Source organism: Drosophila tropicalis, unplaced genomic scaffold (genome assembly GCF_018151085.1).
Source record: "Drosophila tropicalis isolate 14030-0801.00 unplaced genomic scaffold, ASM1815108v1 contig_859, whole genome shotgun sequence".
NCBI lineage: Eukaryota > Metazoa > Arthropoda > Insecta > Diptera > Drosophilidae > Drosophila > Drosophila tropicalis.
This window is the reverse complement of record NW_027173353.1, coordinates 1,740,690-1,754,612: the sequence shown is the minus strand read 5'-3', so window position 1 is coordinate 1,754,612 and position 13,923 is coordinate 1,740,690. Positions and strand designations below refer to the sequence as shown.

Here is a 13,923-nt window from a genome sequence, read left to right as displayed (position 1 = left end):
ACTTACCTCCAACACTGGAACCATTCTGCTGTGAGTAGAGATTCTGTTGAGCCGTTTGCGGTTGCGGCGGATACAATTGCGGACCCTGTGGTGGTGGCGGTCCAGCACGGGCGGCACCCGGTGGCACAGCCAATACGGGAGCTGGGCTAACCAAACGCATGGGTGTGCCAGTGCGTCCCATTACAAGTGAGCCGCTCTGATCGAAAAATGCCGGTATGACCTGAGATATGATATTTACATAGATTTTTGTACAGGATTAGATTTGGTTGTTGTTGTTTATTGTTGTAGTAGGTTATGAGAAGCAGTGGAAAGAAAAGAAAGGAGAAGAAGAATAAGAGAGAAAATACAAAAGGTGTTGGATAGGGATTCATTTTTCTTTTCTTTTTAAGGCTTTGCTTTACACTTTTCTCTCTCTTCTTAATTTTTTTTTTAGTTGCTTGTACAGAAATTTACAGGAAAACTGATGTACACACATATGAACACATACATTTACACGGCTCCCCACATCCTCCTCAGGAGCTACACATTTCCCCCGTGATTTTCTGTTATTTTTTTTTTCTTGATTGGCGAAACAAACTCACCTGATACGGTTGATTTTCGGCTCCCTGCTGTGAGGGCGTCAACGGGCGACGAGGTTGTGTACTCTGCTGTGGTATCAGATTGTTTGGGTACATGCCCCATGGTGCCACGCCGTAGTATTGCGGCATTTGAGCTGCTGCAATCATGCCAAGATATGGAGCCGCCTCCTGACCGGGATTGATGACATATGGTGCGGTCTGTTGCGCCGCATATGCCGCATTCTGTTGGGCAGCCAAAAATTGTTGCGAAGCGGCAGCCATTTGCATTTGTTGTTGCTGCTGTTGTTGTTGTTGCTGCTGCTGTTGCTGAGATTGCTGTTGCATGCTGCCGCCATTCGGCACCGGCGGTGCACCAGCTGCAGCTGCTGCTGCACTAGCTGCTGATGTTGCCGCTGCTGCGGCAGCCGCTGCTGCAGCAGCATTTGTTGCCGCTGCCGCTAAGCCCGGATTCTGTGAGCGAAAAAGTTGCTAAAAAAGAGAAGGAGAGAGAAAAGATAATGGTTACTAAATGTTTGCCTCCATGAGTGGTGGTTGTTGTAAGTACTGCGTCTGCATGGCAGATTGTGTTAGGATGCAAAGGCAGCAACATCAGCAGATGCTAATGGATGTGATAATACATCCTCTCCCCCAAATGGGAATTGATTAAGCTAGCATTTATGGGGGATATTGGGTGCAAAAACTGTGCATTCTTTAAAGTGTTCCTAGAGCAGACTTCCTTTAGTTATCTAATAACAATTTTTGTACAGTTTCACTTGATTTGAATGGATACTTTATGTGTGTATGCATGTACATATGTTTGTGGTATTGGTAAAATATGTATGTAATCCGTATCACTTCTGGGGTTTAATCTCAGCTTGCTGTTGGCTACTGCTTCTGTGCTCTGTGATGCATGTAAGTCATTTGCAAATGTTGCTGGTGGAGAACAATTTTTCATGGCGTCTTTGCCAATTTGTCTTGCTTTGCATACATGAGAAGAATCTGTCGCGTAATAAGGCGCAACAGCCGTGTCTATATATCATATCAAGAGCGCATACACATATGCCTTAAGGATAAGTAATAACTTTTCAGTTTCAGTTACACATTTCCCTTTTTGCCATTCTTTTGCTATCTTGTTGTTTCTAGCGCGCGAGCACACACACACACACATATGAAACATGATAAAGTGTTTTCAATTGGAAAATTAAATCAAATCCAATCAAATCAACATGCGATACTCTTCACGTATGCAAAAAAGAGGAAAAAGTAAAGAAGAGTACGAAAAGGAATAAGTAAAGGAACAAAAGGGAATAAGCAGAAAGCCAACAGTGGAACGCATGACTGGGTGTTGTATTTCGTAGCGTGCCCTTCTTCTTCGCCCCACGCCCTTGTTTCTGGCAGTGTTGCCATATCATTGCCAGGAGCTACAGCCACTCAGGGAAAAGAAAACGTGAAACAGACAGAAAAAAAGGAAAACTGTGTAAAATGTGGAAAAATACGTAATTCGTATGCGTGTGTGAGTGGCGGGTGGGTGAATAGGCACAGGTAAAGAGACTTTAAACCATTTCCACAAAAAACAAAACAAAAGCAACCAAGTTATTATTGAACATGAAGGTAGAGCCAGACAGACACTGATTTGCTTTTCTCATTTGATTTCCCTTCAGGCAGTCTGTACTTTTGCCATATACATATATATTTTTTTGTTTCTAATTCGTTGGTTTTCACTCCAACTTGGTAAATTATTAAATATTGAGCTTAATGGCGTTACAGATTGCACTTAACTGTGTCCCTTCTCTTTCATAAATTCGCATTCCCATTGCATACATATCTACGTGAATATATGTAGGGTAAAGTATCAGTTTCAATTGCCCTAATGTTTCCGAAAATAACCTTAAAACAAAACATACACACAAATGAAAAAAAGAAGCAAAGTGGCGGTGGAGAAGAAGTGAAATGACTCTCTGCCGCCCCTTTTGGAGCTTCTGTGTCAATTGTTAACATGGCAAATTGAAGTGAAAACAAACCGAAAAGAAGCCTGCCAAAAGGCTAACAACGACAACAACAAGAACAACGATAACAACGCGGAACAACTTGGACAACATGGTAATGGTGGACGGGAACAGATGCCAGGCAAACGGGGAAAGAAAAAGAAATCAATGTGAATTATTGATGAATGGTGCAGAGTAGTAACAGAAACAGCAACAGCAACGGCCACAGGAGTAGGAGCCGGAGCTGGGGCAAATGAAGAATGGAAATAAACACGAAACGTGGCAAAAGATTGCAGAGAAGTAAAATAAAATAATAATAACAACCACACGCAAAGTAACCGAGGCTAAAAACTTCCAGCACAGTCAAAATGCGAAAGCAAAAACAACAGCAACAATGTAAGAGTAAAAAAAAAAAAAAAACGTACAGAAAAAGAAGGGCGATAAAAAGGCAAATATCATGGGGCTCTGTGCATACTTTTAGGCGCGTGACGCGTGAGCACTCCAGGCAGCCATACACTTACACACACATAAGCACATACAAGCATACAAATGTATATGTATAAAATAATAATCAGAAACCAAATAAGCGTTGAAATCTGAGCCAGCTCCCTGGTTGCCATGACCTCGTCCCTTGCCCACTCTATCGTCCCACCATTACCAGCACCACCACCACTCGTTGGCATTATTAAAACGAAATTGAAAACAAAAGCAGAGGATGGAAGGCAAAAGTGAAAAGGGAATATGAGAAATTATGTAATTTCACGCCCGTAAGTATGCAATGCTTTGATTTAGTTGCCAAGTGACGTAAGTGTCACTTTACTTTTCCTTACTGCTCCACTTTTTTCTTATTTTATAAATGAGTTTCTAGTTTCAAGCTCATGTTTATGGTCACTCATTTCGCGGTGTGACCAGTTTATAAATATTTCTCAGTTTCTAAGTAGTGCTCTTACTTTGTCACACTCAACTCCTTTGCTCTGACATTAAGTAGAACAACATGTGCAACAAGTGAAAAACTTCGTCTGCTTGCTTTTCATAATTATTATTTGTGCCATTTTGGGTTTTTCTTCCGCCCTCCAGAGTCCCTCAGCCACTATATGCTACCTAGTCACTCTGACATTTTTATTTCATTTCATTTGCACATTCCATTTGCCTTCACTCTCACTCTCTCGTTCTGTCTCTCTGCTGGTTTTCATGCTTAATAAGCTCCCTTGAGTACAATTTTCAGCGCTCGACTCGTAATGGAAATTATAGCTGATGTCATACACTGGGGAACTCCTCGGATCCCCGTTACCGCTCCTGCGCTTCTGTTGCTTTTGCTCCTGCTGCTGCTGCTGATACGTCTGTGTTTCTGTTTTTGACTCTCTTGGCCCTTGTCCTACTATTCCAACCGGTTGGTTTTGCCCCCAAAGTGAAAGTGAGTCAACCTAAACTACAAAAATGTTCTCTCCATCATGATGTTGTTCTTCCTCTTCTCGCTTTACCTTTACTTGACTTGTTGCAAGTGGGTCGGTCGCTAGCAACAGCAACGGTAACAGCAACAGCGACAAAAGTTCGTTCTTTTAATGTTGCTTTTGTGCTTTTGCCTGAGTGGATTAGTTAGTTAGTTGTTGTTGTTACTGTTGCTGTTGCTGTTCACAGGAGTTGGAGTAAGTCGATGTAAGTAGGCGAGCAGGTGGGGCCCAAAAAGCTAGCTAGTTGATTTATAATTATAGCTGGATAAAAGTAAAAACACACACAAAATAACTAAAAGGGAGAGCAAGGGAGTAATGCAAGCAACATGGATTCGCAGGACGATGTCGACAAAGTTTCAAGTGCCAGTAGTTTTGTGTGTGTGTGTATGTGTGTGTCTGTGTTCTGTTAGTTAGTCTGCAGGTTGATTTGCTGCATTTTACTTTATGCTTTAACAGCTTTTTGTTGCTTTTAAATTGATTCTCCTAGGGGGAGGCTTAGCTTTAAGTTAACTTTAACATTCACTTAAAATTCAAAAACGATGACAATTAATTCAATTAGTGGAAATCAATTTGACTTCTACATAACCTGTCATGTCAATTAAGTTAGCACACAAGTTAACAAATATATTTACACAGCAGGTGTTCAAGAGTTCTTCGTTAATTGAAATTACTTGCAACACTGTAAGTTAATTTAATCAACTCATTTTTTTCTTTTTTACTAATTTATCCTGTGGTCTAGACTTAACCAAAACGATTTCGAAAGCAATTCAAATTGTTTAAGCACAGACACCATCGAAAGTAGAATACCGTATAGAGATGGTAAAAAAAAATAAATAAGAAAGAGAAACACGAAACTAATTGACTTTCTAATAGTTGAGCAAATAGTTTAGTTCGCCCCATAAAGTATGCAGCAAAGTTTGTCAGACAATCAAAGTTCATGCGAGAGAAAGCAGTTCGCTTCAGACAGCCAGTCACATAGTCAGAGGAGGAAAAAGAATGGGAAAAAGAATCATCTACAAAAAATCTTTACCTAAAAAGTTTTTTCTTCGCAAACACAGAAATGTGTGTGTGTGTGTTTTTTCTTTCTCACTCTATCTTTTTCAAGTTGTTTTGTTACGGCAAATAGTTTTAATGGGCGGTGGTTTTTCTACCGGCATAAAGTTCAAGCTTTTACTATACTTCATTTTGGGACAAAAACCACACATCACCAGAATCCATCCTAACCACAAGAGGCTGGCCATTCACATCAAAATATACAGGCATTTGTTATGAAATTCAAAAGGATCTCTACACTTTGCTCTTTGGCTTGGTTTTTCAACATTCTTCTTCATCTTGTTCATCGTTTGTAGCTGGCAATTTGCAAGGCAATTAAACTTGACGGTGCCGACGCCGTTTACAAGAATTTCGCTTTAGCATACAAACACACACACACATAGTACAACACAACGTTGCGTATGCTTAATGTTTGCCAAGTAGTGTAAAAGAAGTGAATTGGTGGAGCGAGTTGAGTGGAAATGGGAGTTGGGTGCGAGGAGAGGGGGGGCAAACTGCATAAATAAACACTTTGGCACGCCCGCGCTTACTTTTGTAATTTTGTGATTGCGCATTTATGGCTTCATTTTGAAGCATTTTTATGGCACTGCTGCGATGCGGCTTTACTCACTTCCCCCGCAATTTGTTCATTTTCGCGGTAATTTGCAGTGAGTCCTTTGAACCCAAGCTGTAACCAGCCCAGTCCGCCCGCCCAGTCAGTCAGCCCTGAGTGTTGTTATCGAGCTGCCGTTGTCCTGCGGCTTTTTGCCATATTTTACTTTAAATGTCCTCTTCATGTAAATGTTGCGGCTTTACTGCTGCTGTCTGCCTGCCTGCCTGCTGCCTGCTACTTACCGCAATGAACGGCGAAGGAAACTCTTTACCCATAGTACATATATCAACTATACGTACAAATTAAGGTCACATTTACTTAACGCTCAATTCTCACAGAGAAGAGGGCATTGTGGACGAGTGACGGAGGTATTCGATATCATTAAATTAAAGGCAAACCAAATATAAAAGGAAATTGTGTAATTTCATTAATAAAATAACAATGCGAATGCCAACTCTGTGGCAACTGGCAAATAGTGGAATGGTGGTAACTCTGGTCGAAAATAATGTATTCTTTAATGATGGCTATCATCTGCTGCTGACTAAAGAGATGATAAAAGTGTACTCACAAAAGAATGGATATGTAGTTTCATAATATATTTAAGGTCAGGTCTTTAAGCGAAAATCATTTCATTCAAATGGAATCCAAAAGGAGTCCTGAGTATCATATAGTTCGTACATCGATGTCATTAGATATTCGACTATCATTCTCTACTAAAACTAAAACTAGGTTTTACTATTCCTATAGAATTTCGACAAAGTAAACTTTGTTGTAAATTCATAAACTTGGTTAACTCAGTGTACTCATGAATAGGTGGTGTTGACCTATTTTAGAAACTTTTCTTCCCTTCCGCCCTTCCCCACCTAAGCACACATATGTCTGCAGACAATCTACAAATTCCTTGAGTGTATTAAATTTATGGTAAGGCAAAAACGAAGTAAAATGAACAAATGCCAAAAGCTGTGTCGGCAAGGTTGTAAAGTAAACTAGAAAATAGAGAAGAAAAATTATGAAATATAAGGTGAAATTCGGGGCGTAAACGAAAGAAACTATACGCACTCACACATACATACATGTAAGATTTATACACATATATTTGTATGTCAGGAGTAGACTGAAAGGTGATGTCCATTCTGTTGAAGTTTACTTTATGCCTTGGATACAGAAATCACGTTTTGGAGCTTGGGAAATTGCGAGTAACGAGCAAAATTAAAAAGCAATATACAAACAGCAATCACGCACACAAAAAAGGAAACGAAACCAAATGAAACGAAACGAAACGAAACAAAGTCCAAACTCAAATTAAAAGAAAGTGGCTACACGAGTGTGTATTTGTGTGGGGGTGCGCCTGAAAGTAGGCATCAAAAGCACACGCGTGTGCGGTCATTAAGTAATTCGGTTTAATGGTTGAAGCCCACCACTCACACCCCCACATGCCCACAACCATCAAAACTTAGCAACTCTCCAACTTTCTAGTCTCGACGTCAACGCAAACCTACTTGTTGGCTTATAGAATGACAACTGATGAGAATCGAGCAGCAGGAGAAGTAGAACTACATAGACTATTGCCTAATGAGCCGCGCCGCAAAACAAACACAGCAGGCAAAAGTGCGTTAATGTTTGTTTGTGGCATTAATTTGGTCTACAAGTTGTTTGTGCATTTTTTTCCCGGTCTTCTGTGGTTCTATTTTCGTTTTGGGTGAAATTTTCGGACTCATAAACAACATTTTTTTGATATTGTGACAAATATTTGTTATGCACTTTCGCTTTTTCCATTTTATTATTTCTTGATATGCTGATGAGTTAAGGTTGGGTTAAATTGAGGCTTTTACTCTTGGTTCCATGGCAAAGTACACTTAATTGATTGCTTTTCAGCTTACAGAAGAGCGAGATGGCAGGATAGCAGAACAGTGAAGGGCCAAGGACTGAACTGAAACGAGCTGAACAGAGTAATTGATATTTAATTAAAGCGCAGTTGAAGTAGTTTGCCAAGGGATGGTATAAGTGGTCGTCACTGCAGACAGAAGAAGAATCATGGGTGGGCAGAACTATCAGGCAGGGACGGTATGTAGGTAGATGCCAAGTAGAGTGAGTAATGGCCAGCCACTTTAAGATACTAATGGCAAATGCTACACGGAAAAACAAAAATAATTACAACAAAAAAGAAGTGTCATCATCCATCTACTGTTGGTTTGAAAAGCCAATAGACAAATAGAACCCCTATTCGGTAAGCTAAAAAGCATCAGAGAATTCTTTAGTTCAATTTGAAATCAATTAATTGTTAGCTGAACATCTGTTGCATATTAAAACACAAAAAAACACTCCATCTTATTTATGTTTTACTTGACATTTTCAGATTTCAGATATAGCCAGGACGTGACTTCACACACACATACACATTATTGGTTAATAATTATCTTCTTCGTGGGAGTTAATTATTGACAGGCTGCTGCCTTTTTGATATTTTGTTATGATTGCTACGTGCCTTATGCCCAAAATGAGTTGGCAACATTCATCAATTAGTATGCCTAATTAGTTTGTCAAATTGCTGGCAAATGATTATGAATTGCCTCAAGTCAATTTCTAACCTTTTGCTTTTTCATTGGCATGACATGAAATGTCAATCTGATTGGGAAAAATCTCCTTTAATAGTTCACATGGCAAGGACATGTTAGTTAGGAAAAAGCTTGTAGTAAGTAAAGAAAGGCAAAAAAAAAAGAAGAAAAAAAAATCGATAGCCTGATTTCAAGCGAAATGGCAAACAAAAGGCAAGGCACAACACACGTTTCCGCCCACAAATGTAGGCAACAATTTTTTTCTTGCTGTGGCTTTTCGCTTGCCAACATGCAGTCACCACCGCATCTCTTTCTCACCGGGCCACCATCATACATATTTAATGTAAGAGTATGTGTGTGTATGTGTCTAGGACATAATAAGTACCATTGCCATGCCCCTTGTATGCCATTTTAATGGCAGAGAAGAAGACGACCCATGGTAAATGCATGAGTGTAAAATGCCAGAAGAATAAAAATGCTAAATGAAATTAAGCTGCATGTACGCTATGGTTAGATATGTATGTATGTGTGGGGCTCTCTGTGTAAATGTGCCTCTGTGTGGGTGTGTGGGTTGCGGTTTTAAGGCTCGTTAAGCTAGAAAAAAATAAAACTAAATGATGGTTAAGAAAAAAATCTTCATAAAAGTTTAGTCATGAACTTTTTACCACATGTGCAAAACACTCTTGGGATTTAAGCATATGAGAAAAACTATTGTGAAACTTTACTGATTTATCTATAAAACTGAATGGATTTAAAAGAAAATATTTATAAATTATTCTCTGGTCTGTTTCGTACAAAATTCTATTAATAATAGGAATTTGACTACCCAAAGTTGTTTACATTTATATTCTTAAGTTCTGGCGTTCATATTGAACTCTTAGGTATGAATTCTATCGATTACTCTGTAGTTTCAAGTATAACGGTTCAATGGTTATAAATCCTTACTTTATTGAACCAAGTGACCAACTTATTCTACTTGGCATCAACTATTCATTATGGCATTTACTTGATATCACCCCAGGTGTTTGTTCATAACAAAAAAGGGCACACTATAAATTATTACTTTTATTTTGTTACTACCATACATTTTCACCCCTGTTTCAATCCAGTTCTCTCTCTCGTCGTCTCTATTATTCTGAATGCGTTTCAATATGCATTGATTTGCTGTCACGTTATCTGGGCAAACATTTCAAAGCTTTACTAACCAACTGAAATGACACTCACTCAGCCACTGGCTCTGCTATACCAACTAACCAATCTACCCAGCCCCAGAGCATACCCCTTCTCTACCCTTCATGGTGTTGGTGGTGGTGCGGTGGTAGTGTCCTATTAATGTCAGAAATAAATCATCACGAAAAACTTGGCATAAACTAAACAGGATACTAAGTGTCAATCAAATCCGAATGGCCAGGCGACCAACCGAAACAAGAAAGCAACAACATACCGAAAGGTGGAGAGGTGAGTGACACAAAAGAGGTGAAAAGAAAAATATTTAAAAAACAATTTAACCATTTTAGCCCTCTCTGACTAAAAAGAAAAGTTTTCTTTTCTCGGTTTTATTTTGTTTTATTTTTTTTTCCTGGTGATTCTCTCACCAACCGCCAGGCCAACCAGGTGAAAATGTCAACGACAATTGCCACCTGCCGCTGCCAGGTGGCTATGGCGGGTGCCACACGGAGCAACAAAACATTTGCATAAATTTAAGGTAACGTTTTGGTGGCAAAAGTTGCTGCTGAAAGTGATTTACATGAGAGCGCGGAAAACTTCTCCTGGTGCTCCAACACCCCCTGGCTAACCCTTAGTCGTGCAGGCCCCGCAAGTTTGTTGCTTAACTTCAGTTTAACTTTGTATAAACTTCTGGTGCCACGCCCCCGTCATCTTTAGATTTTTAGCTACTTTTTATTATACACATATATATTTATTTCGTTTATTTTTTTTTGCTTTTTTCTTTGTTGTTGCTTTTATTAACCACATTAGTTGATTTTTGTCACGCGAAAACTTTTCCATTTTTGTTTTTTTTTCTTTGGTTTTCTGTGCTGATTTATGGAAATTTTCTTCACACTTACTTCTAGTGGGAGTTCGTTTTTGTGATTCTTGTTGTTGCTGCTCTGGCCTGTGCATATTTTAACAATTTATTTATTTAGCACTGGGGCATCGACTCCTCAGCAAAAAAAAAGCAACACAAAACCAAAAACAGGGGTGTAGTCAAGAGGGTTTCAAACAAGTGTCGATCCCTGTATAAAATCATCTATTTATGAAAATGGTTGACAAAGCTGAACCTATATTTATTCCCCAAATGAAGTTTCTGGCCATGCCCATGACTTGTTATATATTTATTTTTAGCATTACTTATTTTTTGTGTTGTGTGTGTGTTTTTGTTTTATGAGTGGCACCTGCATTTAGTTATTGTAATTGAAGTTTGAGGAATTATTATTGGGCGGGCGGGCACTGAAAGTCGAGGAAGGAGGACCTAGGGTGGAGGTGACTGTGGCTTGGGTCCATGTGCGTGCGTTTGATTTAATGAGTCAAGTTTTTTTTTTTTTTTTGTTTTATTTATTTATTTAGCTGGAATTTAGTCAACAATTTGTTTGATTTGATTGCTTCGCTGGTGTTTGTTTTTCAAACAGCAGCAAGGAACAGTGTGGGAGGTGTGGCACAATTGCGCAAAGGTGAGCTTGTTTATTAAGAAAGTGTTTGTTATTTATGAGATATTTTTCTTTGAAACTAGTTGTAAGAAATTTATTAAGCTTTCCATTTGATTGACGCCTTTGATTAATGTTATTCAGAAAAAAAACAATGCCATTTAAGTTTATCTAAATGCCCAGTGAATGCCATTAACTACTCTGATTTGCTTTATTTTATTCTTTAAAAAAAAATAATAAAAAACAAAACAAAGACAGGAAAGAAAAGACTAATTCAAAATGGCTGCCACAACAACTGTAAAGGGTAGCCATTTTTATAGGACCGCAACACGCACAGGACGTTGGCTCTCATGAAATTCGAGAATTCTGACTACTATTTAATTTATAAATGCCAACACATGCAACACCAGCAGAAGCAACAAGGTCCAAGAGTACGCACCGCATTCAATATACCCTTTCTACTAAGCAATATTTATCTTCCAGATCCTTTAGTTTAACATAGTAAAATGTGCATTGTGTTAGTGGTGATTCAAAGAGCTGAGAGAGAGAACTTCATTTTGATCGAGATCGAGTTTTTGAAAATATAAATATCCTTACATCAAAGAGTAACAAACAACTGTCCATAATAACTGCACCCTTGGGATTTTAAGTGTATAAAATTGGGAATGAAATATTTTTATAGTTCTCGTCTCGTTGGAAGCTTGAAAAACGTTTACAGAGAAATAAAATACATACAGTGTGTTGCATGTTGAAAAAGTAAACCAGAAAACAAAAAGAGTAAGTAAAAAATGTGTTGTGTATATTTTAAAATAGCATTTTTGGTTTTGATGTGGCATATGATGACATTTTCATGTTTTATTTGTTTATTTTTTTGTTTCTCGGTTTTTGAAATTTCGACTAGAACAAGAGTTAGGGAACGAAAAGAAGTAGAGGGGGAATTGGGATCTGTGCTGTGGCTGGGACCGGCACTGAGACTAAGGCCTAACAAGGGGACAAGCCCTTTAGCCAGTAAAACGATTTTATGGATATTTTTATAACACACTGAAACTGTAAATCCCAGAGTAGATAATATTTTGTTAAACCATTTGCATGTGTGTGTGTGCACGCTGCAACAGTACTTACAACATTTTGTGGTATAGTTTTAGGTTCACTTACCTAAAATGAGAGAGAAAAAATGTACAGAGGATTAGTTTTGGGGTCATAACTTGACTTGCAAAATAAAATTATAAACATTGAAATTAAGCAAAGAAATCTGTAAGTGTTCTCAAAAAAAGTCTTCACTTCGAAAGTTTTCTCTGAAAAACTTTTGCACGCAAGCGGAAAATGAGTTACGCGACTTCAAAAGTATTAAAAACGATTGCAAATGATTGGCTAGCTAATTACAAAATTATTTCAGTTTCGTTTTTTGTTGGTGAAAGGCAAGAAAATGTAACATCTTTGGAGTGACAGCAACAACAACAGAAGCAAATGTAATGTAAGCAAGTGAAAATTGTTGCACTTCTTGTTTCCTCAATTATCTACACACACACAAACAAACAAATAAACACAGACACACATATATATACACGCACAATTCAACGTACACACTTAGACCGCACACAATTTTCATGGTTATAATACCATGAAATATTGCTCATACGCCTCGTCGTGTTGTTTAGTAACTTTAATTAACTTTAAAGTGGATTTCTGTTTGTTTAGTGCTTTTTCTGTTTCTGTTATTTTTCACTAATCATCGAACCGCAAATACACCATGACAGCAACAATTTTATTTACTCAAGTGTGGCAAAGCAAAAAAAAAAAAAACAAAATAACAAACAACAATTTGAAACTAATCTGCAAGTTTTATACCCTGCAAAAGTGCTGCACTGATTTAATACTCCATAGAGTTAATTATACGAAAATAAGATGACTTCTTGAAAGGAAATAATGTTAATATAAGCGGTTACTGTAGTATTTGTTCTTTTATATAATAATTATTATTTTCTAGTATTTTATACATCCTTTTTGTGGACAGGGTATAAAAAACATAATAACAATTGTAAAAAAAATTACTTTCATTTTGGGAGAAGGAAATTGTTTAAAGTAAATTCAATTTTTATGGCAATTATATTGTGTATCATTTTTTCCGAGCCATTATTGCTGACAATTATAATTTGTAGCCTGGGATTTAGGCTGACCAAATGCAATCAACGCACAAACACACATAGAAAAAGAGAGAGGCGCGTAGAGAGGGACAAGTGTGAGAGCAAGCATTAAGCCCAGGGCTTACACAGGACTCTGGCCGCATCGTAATCAAAACTTATGTCTGTGGTAAAGCTCTATACTTCTTTCTCACTCCCTCGTCTGGCTTCTCTCGCTCTGATGACCGAAAGTTTAATGGCCAACAAAATATGTTGGCCAACTCTCTCTTTCTCACACTCTGGTTCTCTCTCTTTCTGTCGCTCTACTGATAATAGTGTTAATTATGCGCCTGTCAATATGCCAAACATTTTGCAGACTGAAATATATGCTCTTTGCTATATGTGCATATGTTTGTGGCAAGGACTTTTTGGCTGTCCTTTCTCTCAGTCTGGCTGTTTGTATGTATGTCTATCTGTGGACTGGCCTGTTTGTCTGTCTGTCTGGCCCAACTAATTGAAGTTTGCATTTTGTCCTTGGCAAGTTTTTGCAGCTGTTGTATATATGTATGTATATACACAATATGTAGTTCTTCGGTTTAAGGGCGATGTTAGCTTTGCTGCTGCTGCTTCATATTCAAATTCTAGGAAATTGTTGAAAATTTTAATTAAACTTGAAACTTTGTATCTGTAGCAAAATAAAGCGCCTTATATGCTTAGGCATAATATTAAATTGTGGGAGTATTTGGAAGGCGGAGCTGTTTACTTGATTCTATGTGATTCGGAAATGTTAAATCAATTGGCCTTGCTGTAAATATTATTTGATTTATGGGTAAATACAAACTGTGTAAATGCTTTGTGATATTGAAATGGCAAACAAAACGTTTTAACTGAACATTGGCTTAAAAGTTGATTATAAACCAAGTTTTTTTTTTGCCTCATCTGCATGTCTTTTATAGGGTAACCCTAAA

At 38.0% G+C, this 13,923-nt stretch overlaps 1 protein-coding gene across 5 annotated transcripts in view; it reads right to left on the bottom strand.

The window, feature by feature from the left end:
• pum (pumilio) overlaps window positions 1-13,923 on the bottom strand; it is a 177,278-nt gene that overhangs the window by 8,501 nt on the left and 154,854 nt on the right. For all 5 annotated transcript variants that reach the window (XM_068297221.1, XM_068297222.1, XM_068297223.1 and 2 more), the window contains 2 exons: window positions 582-1,046; window positions 7-220 (listed from right to left, as the gene is read on the bottom strand). In XM_068297221.1, coding sequence (XP_068153322.1) covers window positions 7-220; window positions 582-1,046 — 679 coding nt within the window. The remainder of the gene's footprint in view (window positions 1-6; window positions 221-581; window positions 1,047-13,923) is intronic.